The following is a 22,266-nucleotide window of genomic DNA, read 5'->3' on the forward strand; positions in this document are numbered from 1 at the left end:
GCCCATCGTGGTGGGGTAGTGGTCCAACCACAGCTCACTAACGATGAATTGACCTGACCTATCAAGTATCCCACGGGGTTCTTTTGTTATTGCAACATTTCTCCCCTAAAAAAGAAAATAAAATAATTCAAACATAAATTTTCTCCAATCGTAGTAGTTATGTAATATGCAATATGTGCATTCTGCATATTGTGCACTTGTGCAGTAATGTGTACAATAAAAATTAAAAAAGTATATTTGTTATTAGAGAAGATTTTTTTATGTATCTGTCTTTAGTAGAGAAGTTTTTCCTTGTGTCAATTAGGCAAGGATAACAACAGCATCCATTTGAACACGTCAAACGCCTGTGGTCCTCGAGTCCTGCCCTGTGTGTCAGCAATAGAAACCTCAGTACCAATAAAGTCTATATACACATAACACATCAGTGTCCACAAATATGTACTCAGCGACGTGTCAGTGTCAGGCCAACTGTATTTGACGCTCTTCAGAAGTACGCGAACAAGAACCAAAGTATAGTTAAGAGAACAACAGAAATAAAAAAGGAAATTGGAGCTTAATGTCGGATTGTTTTCAGGTATGTAAGTAAGGACAATTACGGCTCATTTGGGGTGAGATCGTTTCAGTATTTTTCAGCGAGGGGTGTCGGTGGAGTGATGAGATCCGAAGAGTGTCAGGGTGGCGCAAGAGGGAAGCACGTGGCGCCGTTCACATACCGAGTGGATGTCAACACTTCACCGCTATTATGTTAAACGTGGAAACCTTTTATCGGAAATCAATTAAAAGCAATTCGTGGTCGCGGTTTCGCGCCCAAGATCAGGACAGATAAGAAGAACAAGAGTGTGGGGAACGGCAGCTGGGAATCTAACGATCGGAAAAGTGCGAAGAGAGTAGAGATGAGTGTTCTTGGATGCGCTCGAATTTATTCCTTCCTGATGTGGGATGTGGGTCATGGCAAAGGACACAATTTCATAAGTTTTAGTCGATCTGCATTTCACACTCGCGAATTAGTTCGAAATAAAAAAACAAACAAAATAAAACCTGATCGAGCTGGTTTTCAATACAAAGATTTTTTTTCTTAATTGTCATAGCAACCAATACGTTCACTATTACGCTCTAAAAGAGGATGCAGTTTTTTAATTAAAATTAAATGACTGTCAATTTATACATTTTTTTTAATTACAGATGTACTTCGCTGTAATTACTCTCCACCATTATGACCTCTAAAAAAACTGCAAATAAAAATAGATATATAGAAGATTTTTAATTTTAATAACTTAATGGAATTTAATGGTACTATGGCGGACAATAAATTTAGGCCGCCCTGTCATTGGCTTGACATCAAAATGTGAAGCTGGCATTATGTTCAACTAACCGCATTTTCGATTTTTGTCATTTCTGTCATCGTGACAGCGATAATCATAATTAAAATTGGGAAAAGAAGCGTGCACCAGAGAGAAGTGCTACTACAAATCAGTTATGCTAGTGCGTCATGATCTGTAAGTTACGAAAAGGGCGAAGGAAACGCCAAACAGCTTGAAAACCTTCAGTTTGACAAACTGACACATCAGTCATAATGACAATAAATGGTCGCTTGCATTGACTTTTTTGAAATGTCAGAAATTTGCCGGCCTAAATTTATTGTCCGCCATAGTATTTGCATCCTGTAAGTGAAAATTCAGGTAATATTTTTATTATAAACAATGGACTATTGCGTTTACTTTATACATATTAAGTACCTATGTACAGTTGCGGAAATGGAATTTCGGGCAGCATTTTTCTGTCACTTCGACAAAATCTCTGTAAACCACCTTTTAGTGTCATCAATCATAACTGACAGTAGCAAATCTGACATTAACATTTTCAAAATTGACACAAAAATCAAAATTATCGTTAATAATAGATAAGGGTCGTTTTAGAATGTATGACAGCACGTTCAAAATTAATTGATCGCCACTGTACTGTCGCGAGCAAAAAAAACTAATCGTCAAAATCATGCTTTGAGGCAATCAAAAATTCTCCATTGTAAAACGATCGTAAATATCATATCATAACCTATCATCATGTTATATGACATTAATAGTCATTTTTTTAATATCAATTCAAATTTTTTTGACACTTTGTTGACATGGGCATAATCACGCAGGGATATTTTTTCAATTGTGATAATCTAACCAAATTTTGAAATGACATTGACGACCAGAATTTTTTGCTCGCACAGTACACTGACGGACAAAAAAATTGTCGCCAAAATGTTTTGACACTTTGTTGACATGAGCATAATCAGGCAGGGAAAAATTTTAAATTTGTGACAATTTAACCAAATTTTGAAATGACATTGACGACCAAAATTTATTGCGCGCGACAGTACATAATCACACAAATACCCCAATTTGGTGTCTTTTGAAATAAGTAATATCCAGCATCACGATTGTTTCAAATTCGGACTATCTATGAAAATCTAACATTTTACTTGGCACTATTGTGATTTGTTATAATAAATCTACCTATTTTAAGTTATAATTGAACTGCACTAAATGAAGTATGGAATTGACAACAAGACGAATATTTTAAACGGAAAGGTCATATGACAGGACCTGACGCCAATCTAACAAAAAAATATCTTGGCCTGTGATATCGCTCTGCGTTCTGTCCCGGTTTTTTTCGGGCTGGGATACACCCCACGACCTGCTTATAACATAATCGGCCTGTTCACTTCATTAAAAATGCATAATGATGAGGGCGCCACAAAACGGGCGCTTCATTAAAAATAATAGTGAATAGTCATACGCAGTATAACAAAGAACAATAACAACATTAAACACAGAAATAACGAACAATAAGGAAAAAATTCACGAATTTAATTTCAAAGCAGTAAAAAACAAGGAGTTTTTTTACTTCAAATCCAAAGTGTCATTTGAACAAGAAAAATTCTGGGTGACAAAAACTTAAGATGAATAATATCCCCAAAAAACGCCCGTTTACTAGCGCTCCCGCTCATTGGTCGGCCAATGAGCGGGCTTCGTTCGTGCCGCGTTTGCTCCCAACTTTCCTATAAATAGGCGACGCCGGACGAAATCGTTCACTTTCGCTCACGCTCTAAACGTGTTTGTTTCGTTGGCTCCTTTCCTCTCCCTCTACAAAAAAGACTGCGGCTCCGTAAAAGCGAGCTGGACAAAAAACGATGCTCTTCTTCAAGACCACGTGCATCGAGAGGCAGGATCCAACCGTCTCTTTCCAGAGTCACTCCGGCGTGGAAGAGGCATCGGTCAACAAATCTCGACACCCGCCCCGAAGATGGAATCGACAGTTCCACCGCTCCAGAGGGCCGGTGGTAACGTTTAAAACAATCGCGAACGGCTAATAGATTGGATGTTTGCATTAAGTTGAGAATATTAAAATATTATTAGCCCAAACGTAAATTTAAATATGAAGCAAATTCTATTTAAATAATTTGCAAACAGTTTTATTATAAAGCCAAGGCGGACTCTATTTTTTTGTTGCTAAAATAAAGACCGCCTTGATAAAGCTCGTCCTATTTTCCTTGAGCATAGGCAACCAACAATACGAATGCATCAATCCAAATATCGTTGCTGAAGCGCGACATTCGACTCGACCATCATGCTAAAATGATGGCTAGATTTTTAATTACATACTGACAAGTACCTGAGTTTATAACGAATAAGATTATCTATAAAATGGTGGCAGAAAAATTCAGGTTGTTTAATACATAATTGGAAAATCCTATAGTTTAAATTTGATAAGTACTGATCTATCATTTTTATTGAAATTACCCGTGAAATTTTTTCCCGATAATTTTTTATTATCACTTCAAAAAAGACCACGAACTCTGTTTAGAATTAAAATCCCCATTACATGATTGTCCGATAATTAAAGAATCCGCATTATTTGACAATACTGTATTCGGAAACCAATTTCAATAGGTTTCATAGTAGTTTTTTTAAAGTTTGGTATTGTAAAAAAATTGCTAAGCAAGAACATTGCAGGAGTGATTTCAACATAATTATTCAAAGTTGAACATCAATAATTTTGTAATCCGAATTTATCTGTTTCCACTGTAATTATTTGGATTGCTCAGTCGTGTACTTCGTTGCGCGATGGAACTTTCCAAGACGTTATTGCGAAAAGTATTAGTCTTACCAAAATTTGCATATGACCAAATTTATGTAGAATTTAATAAGCTACATGCTCGTTTTCACGTAGGATTCAATGATAACAGAAAATATTGCACAAATTGGATTGTCGGCTTAATTTCCTAGTTACACAACTGGTATTCTCCAAATAGTCTTCAGTAGGTACATATTGAAATTTCCTGGATGTTGCTTCAGTTTCAATAAATGCTCAGATATTTTCAAGCTTTCTTTATTAAAGTTAGATCACACAACCATATTTTTCTTTTACAAACGTAAAAAATTAGTATTTCATGCGCATATTGCTAGCAACCTTAATCCACGTAATCAATTTACAAATAATCTCAAACATCAAAAAAGAACATAACAAAAAATTAATTCTTAAACTCTTTTCAAATTAATGTATAATTTATACACTTATATAAACGCAAAAATAACATCAAGATAAAAATATATAAATATGCTTAACAGTAAATTCTTGAATAAGTAGAAATTGTCAATCAGTCTTAATTGGAAGCTTAAAAAATGAAATGCTTTTTATCTAACAAGATCCCATGCAATTAAACTTGAGTTTGTACAGAGCTTCATAGTTACAAATCCACCAACCTCTTTGACCTTTGCACCTAAGCAAGTACCAGCTGCTATATTGTAAATAGCAGTTTTATTCTGCAATTAAATATTACATAAATCATTCTTTTCAACACAGTTTTATGACTACCTGTCCTTGATGTTTCCACTCTTGATCTGCACCCATTTCATGACACTTGTATAACATTGGGTGTGGATTGTTCACTTGCAAACAGAGCAGTTGTCCTAAAACTAGCTCACTCTTATCAGTCTCATACCACATTTGGTTCTTTGTCCTGATGCAACTTTTCAAAATTAAACTACTTCCCTTGCTTGTCACATCTTTTGCTGACTGAATACAGAGAGAGCTATTAGATAATCTGATCTGGTACTGATCAACATAATTTCTCTTTCTAGAGTGCCAGGGCTGAAATTTGTCATTTTCTAGAGCTGACCATTTCTTTTTCAGGCGCTCTTCATTATCAGTAGGTAGAGTCAATTCTGGATAGACATTCTTCAAGTACCAATCAAAATCATTACATTTTAGTTCCTTTCTCAATTGAATTCTTGATGAGACATCTCCAAAGTTTATGGATTTTGCGTCAGGGCGGTGATTTAAGAAATATTCCTTTAACATAAAATTAGTTTTATTTCCTTAAAAAATTAAAGATATTACCTTGTAAGAGTCCATCCAAACAGTAGCTACTCGAAGAGAATTATGTAACATGGTGTCCTCACCATCAGGAGAGCCATATGGGCGCCTCTGTCTAAAGACATGGCCAACTCTACTGCAAGGAATTAATTCTAGTTTACCTCCACACATCCAGATCTAAAATATAATATAATAGCAACTTCCAATTTTTTTTTCAATAAAAAGTACCCTAAATGAGATTTCTAAATTTTCTCCCCCCCATATGTTCATCCCAGCATCATATTCACCCAAGTGAATAAAATATTTTCTATTTATTGCAAATAATCCTCCTGCCATTGTTGGTGACTTTATAGGTTTAATGAAATCAGTTTTGTTAGATAAAGTACCTACAACAAACAATGTTTCATCAAGTAGGTAATTGATTTTGGTGACACTAGTATGGAGATGAGCCTGATAAGATTAGAGTAAAGCTACTACATTGTTTGCAATTTATAAAAAAAATGTGGTCACCACGAAAAAGTGTCAGAAAGTCAGGTCAGTAAATACCTTTAGGCAAATTTTCCCACTTGAAATGCAACCCCCAATTAAAGCCACCCCTCACTAGAGGACTTGCAGTGTAAGCAAATGTGTCAGCATTAATAATGTCAATAACTGGCATTGCCACATTGGTGTAGTTATCTTTAATTCTTTCCAATAATGGTTCAATCCAACCAACATTTACTTCACAATGACTGTCTAGAAATATTATGACCTTCAAAAGAAACAAAATTTTTGACACAGATCATTAGTCACTACTCACATCTCCCTTGCTTCTTCTAGATCCAAACAACCTTGCTCTAATTAAACCTTCCCGTCTTTCAGTTTTTAACAATTTAACCCTTTTATCAAAATTTGTATCAATATATTGCAAAATATCTTCATGTAAATTATTTAAGTCACTGTAATCATCTACTAACAAGATTTCTTTTAATATAGTTGCTGGAGTCCTGTCAATAATTGAATGAACTGTTCTTAACAATGTGTGAAAATGTTCATTGTAAAAACAAATAATAATGGAAGCTGTTGGTAATTCAGAATATGTAATATTCTTACACCTGAAACATTCCAATCAATTTAACAATTTACAAATTTTCATTTCATTACAGTTGATTTCTTGTGTCTGGAATTTCACGATGATAACTAAGTCTGTCACTTATCAAAACATTGTATGCATGCTTTTTATAACCCTCTTTCTTCTTCTGTTGATCTTCAACTGTTTTTATCAACCCAAGCTCATTTAATTCTAAACATAATTAAATCACCTTCTGTACTACTTTTCTTCAATAAACTTACCACTTATGTTACTAAGACTGTTAGAGTAGCTTTTATAGGTAGGTTGTAATTTTTTAATCAACTTAGAACTGTGTGTTACATATCTTGTGTAATTTCTCCTGAGTTTGTAACTCCTTAAAGGTTTGATGTCAGGATCTATAATACTGTTTGAAGGGTGAACACCTTTTGAGTATAGTTTGGAAGGCCTTAGAGTCACTTGAGATTCATTGCTTGTTAGTTTTATGTACAAACATAGAGAAATTATCCAAGTTATGGAAGCAAAGCATATTCCATATAGAAAAGACCTGTTGATGCTAACCATTCTAGATCCTAAAAGTGGGAAGTGTCAGTAAACATCTGTCTCCAAACTGAGCATAATTAATTACAATTACCTTGTTAATGCTTTACTCCAATAAACTTTATTTAATTTAAAAATTACATAACCAACTACACAAGCGTAAATATGTTAAAAAAATATTTTGAGGTTACATCTGCGCGACATTTATTTACTGTCACTGCCAACTTAGGATTTCAAAAGTTACTATAAGTCTGAAAAATGAAAACCCGATTTCAATTTCAAAAAAATCATATTATTAAGTTATTAACCATTCCCAGCAGTTAACCAGCATTTAGGCTGAACTTTGTTATTTCGACTATTGCTACCAAGTAACAACAAGCAAATTAATGAGAATTACTTGAAGCAGTTGAAACAATAACAAACCTCAAACCCCAGACTGGCTTGAGGCTTCACTACTGGTAGCACAGACTGGTAGCATTCACCATTCTTCTGCTGCTACCCCAATAATAAAATATACAGGGTGATTCAAAGTTTCACCGTCCGAGCGAAAACACCCAATTGTAATCGATTTAAAATTGTCAAAAAATTCAAGGATGATTGTGTATCGCTGTAGAACAGTCTGTTAAAATTTCAAATTTTTTAATGAAACGAGTAAAGATTTCGTTTTAATTAAATAACCGCCACATTAATTCACATCAAATATTTAGTAAAAATTTCATGTTATTGAAGCAGCTGCCGCTCCTGGTTCCTCAACGAGTATACGTTGCGTCTTTTATTGCGTTGATTATGTAGGCGGTCAGATCTTTATTGGTGTACGTGGTCTTATGATCTCTTGCTCTGTTCTTATTCGGCTCACTGATGAGAATGAAGGCCCCTCCATTCTGCGCTGCATTAGGATGTGCCAGATCTAACCCGACCTGACCCGACCCGACCCGGAACCCACCCAGAGCCCACTCGGAACCCACCTGGAGCCGACCCGGAACTGACTCGGAGCCAACCCGGAACCGACCCGGAGAATGCACCCGGAGTCGACCCGGAACCCAACCGGAGCCGACCCAGAACCGACCTGGAGCCGACCCGGAAACCACCTGGAGCCGACTCGGACTCGACCCGGAACCCACCCGGAGCCAACCCGAAACCTTATGCTTATGTTCATAAGCATTTGTGGATAAATTCCATTTTCCAATTACTAAAGTGCCATGTGCAAGAAACAATCCAACTAATATTTCAATCACTTACGTCAAAAAACTGCAATTTCGAACCTACACGATTGTGGGTTATGCAAACAAAGAAAAAAAATTATTGTCATCGAGACACTTATTGATGTAATAAACATCATTAATTGGTTATGTATTTTGTCAACATGACAGTTTTAACAAGAAAATTTGGGTGGTTTTTTGGAAAATTCACTACGATCACATTTTAAATTCTCATAGAAAAGACGATACCTAGTCATATAGAAGAATTGCAAATGATGGGAAAACAAATTAATAATATTAATTATTAGATCATATTTGTTTCATGCCTAAAAGAGATTTAGCACTGCATAATTTATTAAAAAAGATAATGTGTATTGTATCAATTTAGTTACTTTATATCGCTTCGCTACCTTCAATTAACAAATCAATGTGTGGAAAAGTGATAGAATTCCTACTTCAGCGGTATTAAAGAGATCAAAAAGATTTGCTTTATCGACTAATTCCTTTCTAAAATTTATATCAGAAATAAAGGGACCACCAATTAGCCGACAATGTAATGGATATATTAAAAATTGTGAAATATGATGTCTGAAAAAACCTCCTTTTTCCTAAATTTGTGACTTACAAAATTGTATCTGGGTAGAAAAAAGTGAGTTAAAACATGACTCGAAATCGAAATATCCTTAAAATAAACAACGGTCTTCTGCAAAGAGCAGAAAAACAATTTTTATAGGTTTAGCTCTCACACGAGTCAGGATCCATCGATATTTTTACTTTTATTGCGGCATAAAAAAAGTAATGTATTTGTTTATTCAACGTTTAATTCGCCAGATACAAATTTCACGATGTGATAACAAACAAAAATTGATCGGTCATTGTACTCCGTCTTTATTGCCTTTAATCCAGAGCAGCGATCAGAAGATGGTTTGAGATGAACAGGATCCACACCAAGACGGAAAGTTTTCCGACATAGTTAGCACAAATACACCTTGTGCAAACAAAATAAATATACCAACTTATAAATAACGAGTTCAGGGACTTTTGAAACAAAGATGACATAATTTATTAGTTTGATGTGAGAATTTTATACGGTAGGTGTCAGAATAATTAAAAAAACATGTCTAAAAATATTTACGATATGGTGGTTCAACATGTGCTGAACGGAAGAGTAAATCACTTCGATTATCACATGACGGCTATAAATAGAAACCTCTCAGTGGAGGCATTCTTTTAATGCCAAACCGAAATGCTGATTAACACCATTATCAGGTAGATATGTTATGTTTATTCGAGTGCGCCGTGTTCGTTCTGGTAAAGTTTGCGACAGTGTTGGGACCGGTTGGCTCGTTTTCATCAATTTCAGGAAATTTTCAGCCGGCAGTCACGTCGGCGACATTTTAGTTACATGACCTAGAAAGTGAGGCGCCACCATCCGCAGTTAATCCTGAATCCTCGCTGAACAGTTGACTTTCAGCAGCGGTGCTTAAAAACTGGCGAAATTTCGAGTGATCCCGGTGCATCCCTTAATGTGGCCGCGTATTGATCCTCCAGCTGCCAAATCCGCATTCCGTCATAACCTAAATTTTACGTAATGCCCGCCGAACGTTCGCGCAGTTTTCAGCAGCACTACGAAAATCGAAAATTTTCAGCGGGATAAATGGTCACCTGATGGGCACGCCGCCCCGCTACACGGACACCACTTGTGAATACCGAATTTTAAACTCAAATGTAGTCACCGTTAAAATAGTCCGCGGCAGTTTCGGCAGTTCTAATAAATTCCGCAAATAAAGTTGTTTGTTTGATCTTTCAGTCCGAAGTTTACAGCAAACCGTGCGGACTGTTTCCAGCAGGAGGCCGAATCGATACGTTGCATCCGCGTTCTTCTAATTCGGTTTAAAAAGTTCAAAATCACGGTCACAGGCTGGTTGGAAGTGCCGCAAGCGCAACCGGGAGTTCTCGACATGGTCCGTCCTGCAGTGCTTCCTGTTCACCGCCAGTTTTTACCCAACTTTTGCTTCTGACTATGGCCTAAAAACTGCCAAAACGTCGTCACACAAGAGTTCGTGGCGCCGCCAGCCACGACAAGGTAACTTCTTCACGCTTTTTTTGCTTCTACCATTTTTCAGCCGGAATTGCACGTGCACCCGATTTGTCACCGCTCGCAGGATTTGCCAGCATCAAGTCAGCAGACGTCACCTCTTCGCCAATCTGATCAAATGAAATAATCTAATATAGCCTCTCGTCAGAAGAAAATGAGATTCCCGTTGCTCGTTCTGCAACGCCGGTCGATGCTTTTGTTAGAGAAGGTCGGGAGAAGAAGCCTCAAAGTGTTCCCTCTTACCCTACGCAGGGAAAGCTAAGAATACCCTTTAAAAGCGCGCTTTAATTAGATTCATTCGTGACGACTGACGATACAATTAGGCATGATAACGCACCGGCGGAACTCTAAATCAATATTAAAAAAACGAATTGGCAATTATGTCGTTTACAGCGCGCTGAAAAACTGAAACTGCGACGTCGTGTTCGTTTCAGCCAATTGCGCCTAATTAGGACCAAATTAGGTTTCGTTCGTGCTTCCGCGTACATTTCTTGGTGTTCTTCGTTATTAAATCGAAACGACTGGGTCACGTTTTTTTCCCTTCAGTTTGTTTGTGCGACTGTAACAAACTCCACGTTTCATGAATGTAGTAATTGCCTTTGACACTTGTCCAAAATCAAATCCCAGGTGTCCCACTGAACAAACAAATTATTAATAGACGGACCTTGTCTGCCAAAATATTTCTGAATATGCGAATTACCCTCGTTAAGGCGTCGATAAAGAGATTGATTTTTTTTCAGGAACCGGAGGCACGACCCCCGCACGTCGCTTCAATGTAACCGTCGTGTCCGGAGGCCCCACCGTTGTGGAGGTGTCCACCGGTTCGGTCTCCCCCGTTCCCAGGCATAGGGGCCAACCCTTTGCCGTCATCCCCGAAGACCATGCCTTGGATGATCCTACCGCACCGAACCAGACCCTCATACCCCAAAATGTGAACAGCGGGAGCAGATGCGCTTCACCGGCGCCCTCGTGGGACTTTAGCTTGGAGGAGAGTGACTCAGTGAGTCTATTTGATTTTAATATACTACACTCGGCTTGCTAAGTCCTAGACCTTTAGACAAACCCCCGACCTCTTGTGGAGTTGTGGGTCTTCATTTGTCATCATTTTCTACGTGAATTGGAAGTGACATTTTATTTGTTAATTTTTCTAAAACTTTAGCAACTTCCATTTTTCGCTCGAACAAACTAATGCACCTAAGATAAAAAGCAAAAGTTGTTATCTTAATTTCTTCAGTTAAGGAGAGATTTTCCGAGCTGCGCAATACTTTCGTTAATACGGAACTTAAAGGAGAAACTCCCGTCTGAAAAAGGATAGCACCAGATGTTTATCCTTCTAACTTCAGTTCCTCCAATTAGAAGCCGTCTTCTTTAACGATGATAATATAAAAAACTTCGTTCTGATATCTTAAATGATAAGGGTCGATATCTTTGACTTTATTACCGAGTTTAAAATAACAAAATCCAACAATATTACGTTATGTTTGATTTATACTGGTGCTGGTAACCTCTAACCTGTCCGTATCCGCAACGTACAGAATAGAGTTAACAGTCAAGTCAACAGACATAATAATAGACGTAATAATTAACAGTAACTAACTAATTCTTGTTTCTTGTTTTCGTGCTACGCGATGATTTATGTTTGGGTTTAAATATAAGCCCCCGTAGAGGCTTCCAAAAATTGCCGTAGCGCACGATATTTCACGTGCACATGGCGGGGTATTGGTTAAAGTTTTCAACTAGCAATAATCGCACCTCGGATAAACCTCATCGGTTACGATATTGCCACTGCGCAAAGCTAACGAAACGTAACCTTAGCCTACGTAATATCTAGTTCTGGGAAGAGACGTACCAGGAATAATTAGACACCACCGCCATCTGGCGATGGCGATCGTAGACTCCTCGTAGCCTCCGCTCAATTCTTGTTTTTCTCTTTAATTTAAATGTACATTAAAGTTAATTACAGATAATTGTCGCTGAATCTTTTTCTATCATTTTGTAAAATGACACTAATTAAAGCAGATGTTTTAGTTAATGACTGTATTAAATGGTTATCATTCGTGAATCAGGCAATAAAGTCCCTAGTCAATTAACATAGTTCCAACTTCTTGTTAGACAATAATAACAAGGAAGTTTTGCGGGTTGCGGTATCCGGTCGATGGGTTTGTCCGGGTGTGGGAGTAAAGTTAAATGTGTTTATTTATTGACGTTGAAAACATTAGTCAATATGCCAATGCAGTTTTAGCATTATAAAATAATCAGTATGTTATAAAAAATACACACAAATCAATAAACATTTAAAATAATTGGTTCTAGTCATTTATAAATTACAAAAAATATATGAACACAACTGATAAGTTGGTCCTAATAAAAAACACCTTCTTATTCTATTATGGGAGTCTTTGTTAAATAAAGATTTACTAATTTAGTTTGATTATTTAGTTATGTACAACTTCATTTTGATTAAAATGCATTATTATTTTATTAACATTTAATTTCATGACAATTTCCATGGGACAGTTTATAGAAATTCACAGAAAGAGGATTAAATCCGAAACTCCGATTGGTTCAATCTGATCACGTGTCCAGTTAATATAGCGTTTGATTACGATTAACGTAATACCTATAGTTTTTGTAAAATGGCTCCTAAATAGTTATCTATCACCTCTGATTATTTAATATAATAATAGGTGAAACTTTCACAAAAAGGAGAAACATAAAATGTCAACATTTGTAACTAGATAGTATTACCCTCAAATTAAATTAAATGTCGTGTTCATCGTAATTTATTCATGTGTTTTATTGCTAAAAGTGAGTATAAAGTAAAGTGAAAATTGGATAAAACTTTATTTCGAAATGTTACGTACACTGCTACTTAATTAATTTATCGTTGCTGTAATAAATTGAACGGAATTCAATTAGTAAATACTGAATCCAAAAGTAACAAGATTGAGTTAGTTAACTTTAACTCTGATCAAGTTTTTTTCTTGTACATTTCACAGTTGCACGTTTTGATTATTGATGCCAAATAGCCTAGGAATGCAATTTTGTTATCAATTGCTGGTATTATCCTACCTATGATTAGTATTTTTTGCCACACCACGCAAGGTTGTTTTAAATTCTATGGTTATAAACAAAAAGTAAACACACCTTGTATCGTCAACATTTCTAAATTAAAAGTTGTACCTACAGCGACAAGCAGATGAAATTTTAATTAAACCGGTCCCTTTCTACATTCTAATTATGAACAAATTTATGTTCAACGCTTCCTCAATAAACTTGAACAATTTTGTGGCGATTATATTTGCAACAAACAGCGTTATAAAAACTTTCATTGCATTTTGAACGGATGTGTCCCATCTAAACAAACAATTCATCTGGAATTAAATGAGATCATTGTTTCATTTCATTCCAGACCTGCGTAAGACGTTAAATTTTCGAAGGTTGTGGATTTATTTAACGGATATCGTCTTAATTTAAGAAGTGATCGATCCTCGGATCGATCGTCTTATGGCTATCTTAAGACATCTATTCTCTACCTCTGTTAACTTGAAAATATTTTTGTTCAAGATCCAAACATGTATCTATGTATGTTTTCTTCCCAAGACTTGGCTGTTAAAAATTGACTTTTATGGTAGGTATTTGCGTTTTTTATAGTTGCACCCATCAAATAATGCTTGCTAATGACTTGAACGTCAAAGCTTTCTCAGAAATATGGAGTAAGGTAATAAAAGTTAAAGTAAATATGGTAGACAGAATGTTTGTGTTTTTGTTTTGTAAAAAATCATAAACTTTGTATTAAAACTACACATTTCATCAACGAAATTAAGTTGAATTACATTCCATCGAGTCCAACATAAAATTAAAAATATCCCGTGTGATAAAGCAGAAAGATAAAAATGTCGAAAAATAAGATCTATTGAGCTCCACATACGTTTCCTTATATATTTTTTTTCACTAGTTATATCTGTGTGGGTGTAAGTCGCTTCATAAAAAATAAATTCCAACATCAATTTGTGTTATGGTCCTAGTGTACCTAAGTGTGGTAATAAAAGCAGAGGGATGTGTTCTGTTTTTGTCGTTTAATAAAAGAGGATTAACACGGGGGAGATCCATCCAGTGTTCTGAAATGTGTCAACAGCGTACAAAATAAGATACAATTCTCGGAAATTGCGAAAATTTGTGCAACTCGTCCGTGTTTTGGACAAGCGTCCCTTATTTTATTTTGGCCGGGTGACGTCGTTTTGGCACCGGCGGCAACAATAAGTGTTGACTCACGGCCCCATTTAAATCTCCGTGTCCGATGTTTGGTTAGGATTCGCGACGTGACAGATTGGCGATTCGCATCCGATCATTCCGCAAAACTGTATTTTGGTGCGGTGACCCCGACGATTCACGTGGCCCCATCTCTCTATTATCGGTTTGTTTACGGTCGAACGGCGAACATCTGTAAAATTCCGCGAGCGCGTTCGCGCCGTCCTTCAAAACACCGCTCTCCCGCCCAGTAACTCCCATGAACTTGGTAACATTTCATTTTTCGGTTGGCAACGATCAGCTGAGCGCGCCGCTCGCGTCATCAGCTGGCATTAACAAATGACTCTCGTTTTCTCGCGGCCAGCGATGACTGCCACCAGACTGAGTTTACTTATTTCTGTTAGTCACCGGTTTGCCTTATGAGCGCGAGCTGCATTTGTGTATGGCGAAATGGTGTTTTACACGTGTTATTGCGCCCACCACCATTCAAACAGTGCGATTTTGCGGCTGCGTTTTCTGCTAAAATAAACAAAGTGCATTATTGAGTGGCTTTCGGATATACGGCAATTGTTTCATACGGTACAGTTTTTTAGTGTTTTTGTGGTGCGTCGAGCGGATTTTTTTGTGCGTGAAGTAGGTTTTTTCCTTTCTTTTTTTTGTTTGGCTTTCTGTGCGCTGAAATTCGGATCGAATTCTGATTTCATGGTTTGGAAAATTTATTTCGCACTCGTCGGATTTGCTACTTACTGTCAGTAAGGTAAAAAAAATTCGCCCCCTGCGATCTCGGTGAACTCATAAATCTGTCATTTCACGTTAATGACGCTTGCTGTTTCAGAGATGACATAACACCTCAAAATAATAATGACTGTTAGTTACATTATAAATGGCACAAAAATTATCGTTTTATTAATTGCTGCAGCGAAAGCAAGTTGATGGTTACCGCCGCGAAGACGATCAAATCCGGTCACATTGAACCCCAGTCCAATCCAGAGACGCTATTTCCTTGTCAAGTTTTTACACAGTTAAATTTGCTCACCTTATCTCAATTTATAGAGCCCCAACACCCAACCCAAGATAGCACTATATCCTGTTTTTCGAAGGTCATGTGCTTAAGAACGATTGTTAGCAGAGAAAATTCATGAATAAATCCATCGACAGTGGCGTAACAACAATTTTTACGCTTCTTGGACATTCATTTTGTTCTGAACGTTGCAGGTGGAACAGACACGCCGATTAACCACTTTCCAAGCCCAAAAAATCCACATTTCCGTCTAGCCCACAATGCCATGTTTGACATTACAGACCACTCGATCTAAACGTACAAAATATGTAGCGTAATGTCAAAAATGACAGCCACTCTTTTGGAAGATTCAGTCGAGGACCCGATACCCCCCTGATAAATATAAATGTTAATTATTCATTTGAAAAACGTGTCTCCGTGAGAAAAAATTGGGGGCGCTATTTTCGTGTCGTATTGATCGGAGCCCATCAATAAAAAATGATGCAAACGGACGTACCAAAATGGAGGTTAGAATACATAATGGTGTGTAGTCTTTCACGGTAAATTTAATTGACAAATAATAATGCGATTCTTTTGGTTTAATAAAACAAGGAATAATTTCAGATAATGTAGTTGCATTAGAGCTCTTTCCGGAAGTGACATCATGTCATAGGAGTAGCCACCAAAACCGCAATTAAGTGGAGTAGTATTGTTTTTTTTTAACATTTACTTACCATAATTGAGGGCGTTGTGGAGGGTGTGCTCATTAATTATTTTAGTCTCGTTTTTCCCAACTAGTTGCGAATACGGGAAACGATCACTCGAAACGATCGATCAAGGCGATGCAATTTTATCGCTTGATCGACATCAGAAGCGTAATTTTTTTAAATTTCTATTTTAGTCATTTGTCTGATGAGCAATATCGCCCCTTCGAATTTCGTAATCGTTGCAGAGCATGTAGATTTTGTCAGTATGATTGATATCGCACTAATCTCCTGTCCGGTATTGTTTTATTTTGAGATATCACATCTATTTTTGTCTTATTTATTTTCCTTTATTAAGCGAAGTGATTTTTCAAGTCAGATGATAATCTCTCGATGGTACTTGGAAGAACAATTAAATATCAGTCTTTGTCCGACCAACGTCTTCAGAATCTCTGCCGACAGTTTTTTCTCCGCAACGACCACCATTTGTCGGTTTGTTTTTTTTTTAGGCGGAAACACTTCGTTACGGCTCATCTCGAAATCGTGTCGTTGACATCGAAACTTTTTGCTAATTATTCCGAAAAGTCGGATCGTAAATACCACTATCGTCTATTTTTGATAGTGTTGCGTGAGTTCCGCCCAAATTTTTCTAAAAATATAGTACAATTACCTACACTACGCGCGCAAGGTTCTAGCTGGAATAATATCATGTCAGACACGATGGCTCCTCTTAATATGTGTGTGTTCTCATATGATTCCGTTTGTACTTTGAACCAATTAAAAAAACACTTGCTGGAATTGACGGATAAAGTATACAATGCAAACACACCAAGATCAGATCTAAAATTCGATATGACCGACCCACTATCGGAGCTCCGCAAATACATATTGACAAAATAAGAGGTGTCGAATCGGAATCGGTGTCAGTAAACGGCGATTTTCAGCCTTCAGGGCGTGTGCGTTGAACCGCGGTTTCTGTGAAAATAAGCCGAAACTCATTTTGCAGCGCAGAAAAGTACACAATACGACTCGAGTACCGCAAATGTAAACTTCGAGTACCACAGTTTTTTTCTAGGGGAATGAACAGATTTGTTTGGTACAAGGGACGGGAGATATCGATTTTCTTGCATCCCTCCCAAATTTCGGAAACTAAAGGTCACCCTGTTGGACCCTGGTTGGGAACATTCCTACCGCTTTTCACACGTGCTTATAAAAGTGCGTTGTGCAACAAAGAGATTTTGAAATAAGTAAATAAGCGCCTTCAGCGCCGCCGTCAGAATTCTAAAGCAATCGATTGTGCTGCAGTGTGGCACATTAAATATGCAAAATGGAATAATTTAAATTTTACCTTAGATTGCCAACACGTGAGAATAATTCTTGCGGTTATGGCTTACAAGTCCCGTATACATAATGGCTCATTATTAATTTACTATGATTTTTTAACCGCGGCGACGAACGCTCAATTTCGTCAGTTCCACATTTTAATTAAGTTAATGTCAACAGTGTCGGCGCGGAAAATTTTTGTGCGATTAATGTCAAGGAGCAAATTTTAATCAGTATTTATTCACATACTTCTGGTGTATTGATAATACCGCTTCATTATTGATTTAAGCTTATTCAGCCTTCCAATGTAAACAGATCGTCTCTGGGTTGATATTTCGGTCGGAGCGAATCGAATTAACTCTCACCGATTTAGCCTTTTAGTGCCCTCTTTAGCCGCAGAAAAATATAAAGTGCCATTAAAGTGTTTGCTCCCTGATCCCAGTTAATATGCAAAGCAGACATGAAATGAGACCGCCGCTGAATCCACCATTATCTTCACGCTTATCATTGTTTGGAATAATTCCATGTTTTGGTAGTTTTGCAACGGGTCAGATGATGACGAAATGTGGGACAAGTTTTTAACAATGACCAGCTAACACTCGTCATTAACGTTCCTCAGCACCAATTTGCCAAATTCAATAAATTTAATTATCGTGTTAGGGTTCGTGCAGTTGGAACCAAAAATAGAGTCGAATAATGGCTTTGTTTGCACATGCAATCAAGCCGTAGCTAAGTTCGATGATAAGCTGAGCACACGACACGTGTAGGCCAACACTTTTCACGTTGGGACCGACCCAAACTAATCAAAGTTCAAAGAGGATGATGCACATGCCGCGAGGCTCGTCCAAAGTGAAATTTTAAAAACCCCTTTTGACTCACCCATTTCTCAATTTTCCCATTTCCTCGTCGCGCAACATAACTCAGTCGCGTTATTGCCAAGTGTGTGAATAATAAAGTTGCTAGAATTAATTATTATTGTTGTTGCCGCGTCATACTAGAATTGTGCGAGCGTTGCGACAAATTATGTGTGTTTGCCAAACGCAAACAGTTCAGGGTTGTGCGTACTTGGGATGTTTAGACGCGGAAATGGACGACGTCGGGTGTCACACCCCAAACGACTGTGTCGATTATCATTTTCGCAATCTGTCGAAGGCGGAAGCACTTCTTTTTTACGCCTTTTGGCACTCCGCCAAGAGTTTTTCGTTTAATCGACTTACAACACAATTGTCGGTACGCCCCGTTTCGGCGTATTCTATAATTACTAATTAGCGAAATGGTACATATTACAAATTCTAGGAATTTGTTTATTACTAAATTGCTCTTTCGCTTGAAAGTATCGTAATGGCGAGCACGTGGGTGTGGATTTCATTTTCGTAATTCGTTTCGACATAATTTGTGGAGATGTCTCGATGTCTGTTTCTGATCAAAACGACTGGAGCACTTTCAGGCTGCTGTAAAGGTGGATAAGAGGTTTGAATCGAGTCTGGAGTCGTTTTTGTTCACCCAACTTGAAAAGACTGAGAATAATTAGAGCTAATGGTCATGGCATTTATCAATTTTTAATTTTTTACATGAATACATTATGATAATGGCGGTCATTATTTTGAAATCACTCAAGCTGATTGTCCTCATAGCGGCCAGTCACTGTGTTCTTACATCACGACCGCAGATATATTGCCCATTTTAAGACATTTTATTGTAAAGTGTGCTATAAACTGCACTCGAGAATCTGAAGGTGTAGAAAACAGGTAGTTCCATGTCAAATCCATAAAACGAACGGAGATTGTGCTCGGTGAGACACTGTTGAGCAGTCTTGCGAAAGGCATCGAATTATTCTCCATCTGTAGTTGTTATTCAAGGTTTCCATCTTAACAGCTGTACGAATATGTGATAGTGATGACCGTAAAGTTATTTACTCGGTCGGCTTATCACCAAGTACCTACACATTATGTAAATATGGTGTTGCAGTGCGCTCCATCAGTTGGGAGTAAATTCACCCACGAAATTTTGAGTAAAATGTAAAACTAAAATGTCATAAAGTTTCGTCGAGTTGAAAAGTAGTCGGATATTTGTTGCCGAACCGGTCGGATTGTTCACAAATTTTGTGTAGGTTCGCGACAACTTTGGCCAAGAGTGTGGGTGGCTAATTTCGAAAAACCTCGGTTGGAACAAGTTCAAAATAACAGTTTTTCGAAAAAGCTGACGTAAGTGCGAATGCTGACTGAGCTAATTAAAATGTAATTTTGTAGTTATTTGTCAATTGTGCTAAGAGCTCCATATACAGCCGATATGTAAATGATCCGGAATACATTATTGGCATTAAGGCGTGTTTAATAAAGCCTTGAACTTGGCACTTGTAACACTGCAAAACGCGGTACTCTATTGAGCGATGAGTTGAATTCTATCAGTGTTAATTTAGTCTTGAGGTTCTGCCCATCTGAGTAGTTGGCAGTGTACCTTGGTCGGGTGTTGAATGAAAATTGGTTGTCTCTGAAACGGCTATGAGTTCGCTGATTTCGTCTCTTTTTTGGATTTCGCATGACAGTGACGTTTATTTAGATGGACTCTGATGTGTCGCTTCAGCCAAAATCTGCCATAAACGATAAAGTGACTGTGGAACCGGTCCATCAACTGACTGCTACGATGCCTTCGAAGAGCGGATCATCTTCGACCATTTCGCTTTCGGACGAAAGCGACATCGAACCCGACGAGCTTGTATCGACAATCAATCACAACACAGAGTCCTCGATGGCTGCCTTAAAAGACATGACGGGCGACGAGAGGGAGTTCGACAGTTCTTTGTTTTTGAGACGCTACTTCCAGAACCACAGCAACAGTTTGCCCTCGAGGGTGACGGTCGCGGCCCGCCGATTGTCCCAGTGTCGCGAGGAAGACGAAGATGAAGAAAAGAAAGACTTGAAAGAGCAAGTGCCTTCCAACAGTAACATGTCTACAATTTCCGGTAGTGATAAGAGCCTGTCGGAATCTTCCAGTGGTTCTAAAACGTCTGTGATCGATACAGTTAGTGGACCCACCCATAAATTCGTGGTAACAAAGACCAAGCAGCCCTCGGAGGCTGCCAAAATTTTCGCAAGTAGGCAACAATATAGACAAGCTAACACGGTGCACGCGATACCTCCACACACCGATTACAAGAGGCCTTCACTTTACAATATATTTAAGACATCACCTCATTACGATACTAGATTTTTCGATTCGTCACTCATCGAGATGAAGAATCAGACCTCCAGTAGTTCGACGATCGACTGCAGCGGCAGCGCCGAAGATATTTGGGTAAAAAGATCACCCACGGAGTCGCAAAAGGTGAGTCGAACGGTTTTTCACGGAAATCTGCTCGTTTTCCACATATTTTCGCACCTAATTAGCGTTCGAGCATCGTCAACTCACTCAGCAACGTTTGTTCTGTGACTAACCACGAGCGTGAGTTGCTGTTGAAATCCGTAACAACTTATATTTCTACTTATCCACGTCATGTCAATGACCGTGGTGGTCATGTGAAAGTGACAGGTGAATCGATACTATGCCTCTATTGATAGTATTTGCTGTTAATAATTCAGCCTTTGGTCGCAGTGTGTCGTAATTACTCCTTTTTTGCGGGCAACGACAGAAACTGTTATTTTCTTTATTGCTTCTGGACACGCCACGAGCGATCACGAAATTTTCTTTGTTCGGTCTTTGGTGCGATGGGATTATTATTTCCTTTAATTCTGTTGCTTGATGGAACAAATGGAAACCTCGATATTGGATAAATAATGGTGAACTAGTGACGCAACAACGTCATTTGTACAGTAAAAACCGGTTGCACGTACTTATTTATTGAACTGTTGGACTGTCAGGATGAAATTTGCTATAAAATTATTACATTTGACCATGTATTCGTCGAGCATGGCGAACAGTTAGGCACAGTTAAAACAGGAAACGTTTGCTCTTCTTCTCTGTTGATTTCGTGATCGTTCTCTCTCTCGTTGTGTTATCATTTGCCAACGTGATGTACAGTTTTATAGATTCTGCGAATTTATTGCTAACGCAATTTACAATTAAAAAGTTTTTCCGTTCATGTCTCTTTGATATTTGTGGCTGTTTTCTGACAACTGGCATTCAACTCGTTCAACAAATTATTACTTCGGAAAGTTTTCTGCGTGATGAGTTTATGACATATTATTTTGATTATTTTTTCTTCTGGCTCTTTGGATAAAAGCCAAACAAAAATAAGCTGGAGCATGGGGACAAAAAAGTAATAAACAATGAGTCTACGAATAGATTATTATTAATTATAACTTGGATTATAAGATATTGCCAACAAAGTGTATAGTTCTTCGAGGTTGAGTCAGGAATTTACGGCAGAAATGTTATTTTTACGAAAAAATGAAGGTGTGTATAACTCAAGTCGTTAAATCAACGATTCCATTGTTTATTTGTATGGTAACAAATTATGCAATTGCATTTGCTTAATTAACATGAAAGAAGGACAAGGTAACAATGCGTAGCTTTCATACGCTCGATACATTTAATACATTCTTTTTAAGGTTATTTACCCACGCATTAGCAAAGTTATTTGTCTAGTGCCATTTACATGGAAGGTACAGATTTTTTTATTTTCCTACCCGTTTAGGATTTGGACTAATGAAACATGACATTTAATTTATTATCAATTAACAATCAAAGTTGATACTTGTCTTTAGTTCCCTTTTCAG

The 22,266-nt window shown here is 37.6% G+C and overlaps 2 protein-coding genes, 1 long non-coding RNA gene and 1 other non-coding gene across 9 annotated transcripts in view; 2 read left to right on the plus strand and 2 right to left on the minus strand.

Moving 5' to 3' along the window:
* Positions 1-4,364: 4,364 nt before the first annotated feature.
* Positions 4,365-7,224, minus strand: LOC138131806 (polypeptide N-acetylgalactosaminyltransferase 35A-like). Its single transcript, XM_069049023.1, has 9 exons — positions 7,071-7,224; positions 6,700-7,008; positions 6,511-6,649; positions 6,167-6,461; positions 5,914-6,118; positions 5,596-5,753; positions 5,392-5,544; positions 4,867-5,343; positions 4,365-4,814 (listed from the first exon to the last, which is right to left on the minus strand). The coding sequence occupies exons 2-9, from the start codon at positions 6,998-7,000 to the stop codon at positions 4,686-4,688; spliced, it is 1,857 nt and encodes a 618-aa protein (XP_068905124.1). The 5' UTR covers positions 7,001-7,008; positions 7,071-7,224; the 3' UTR covers positions 4,365-4,685.
* SNF4Agamma (SNF4/AMP-activated protein kinase gamma subunit) overlaps positions 5,853-22,266 on the plus strand; it is a 62,617-nt gene continuing 46,203 nt past the window's right edge. For 2 of the 6 annotated variants that reach the window (XM_069049016.1, XM_069049019.1), the window contains exons 1-2: positions 14,892-15,281; positions 20,111-20,875. In XM_069049016.1, the coding sequence (XP_068905117.1) occupies positions 20,111-20,875 (765 nt within the window). In that variant the 5' untranslated portion in view covers positions 14,892-15,281. Of the gene's footprint in view, positions 5,902-11,013; positions 11,274-14,891; positions 15,282-20,096; positions 20,876-22,266 lie in introns of those variants that run through there. The other 4 variants (XM_069049021.1, XM_069049020.1, XM_069049017.1 and 1 more) reach the window with 4 other exon arrangements.
* LOC138132370 (U4 spliceosomal RNA) lies at positions 11,930-12,070 on the minus strand. Its single transcript, XR_011160066.1, has one exon. It is a non-coding gene; the product is annotated as a U4 spliceosomal RNA (small nuclear RNA).
* Positions 15,223-20,090, plus strand: LOC138131807 (uncharacterized). Its single transcript, XR_011159904.1, has 3 exons — positions 15,223-15,310; positions 15,360-15,686; positions 15,740-20,090. It is a non-coding gene; the product is annotated as an uncharacterized lncRNA (long non-coding RNA).

The sequence above is a fragment of the Tenebrio molitor genome, chromosome 5 (assembly GCF_963966145.1).
Source record: "Tenebrio molitor chromosome 5, icTenMoli1.1, whole genome shotgun sequence".
In the NCBI taxonomy this organism is placed as follows: domain Eukaryota; kingdom Metazoa; phylum Arthropoda; class Insecta; order Coleoptera; family Tenebrionidae; genus Tenebrio; species Tenebrio molitor.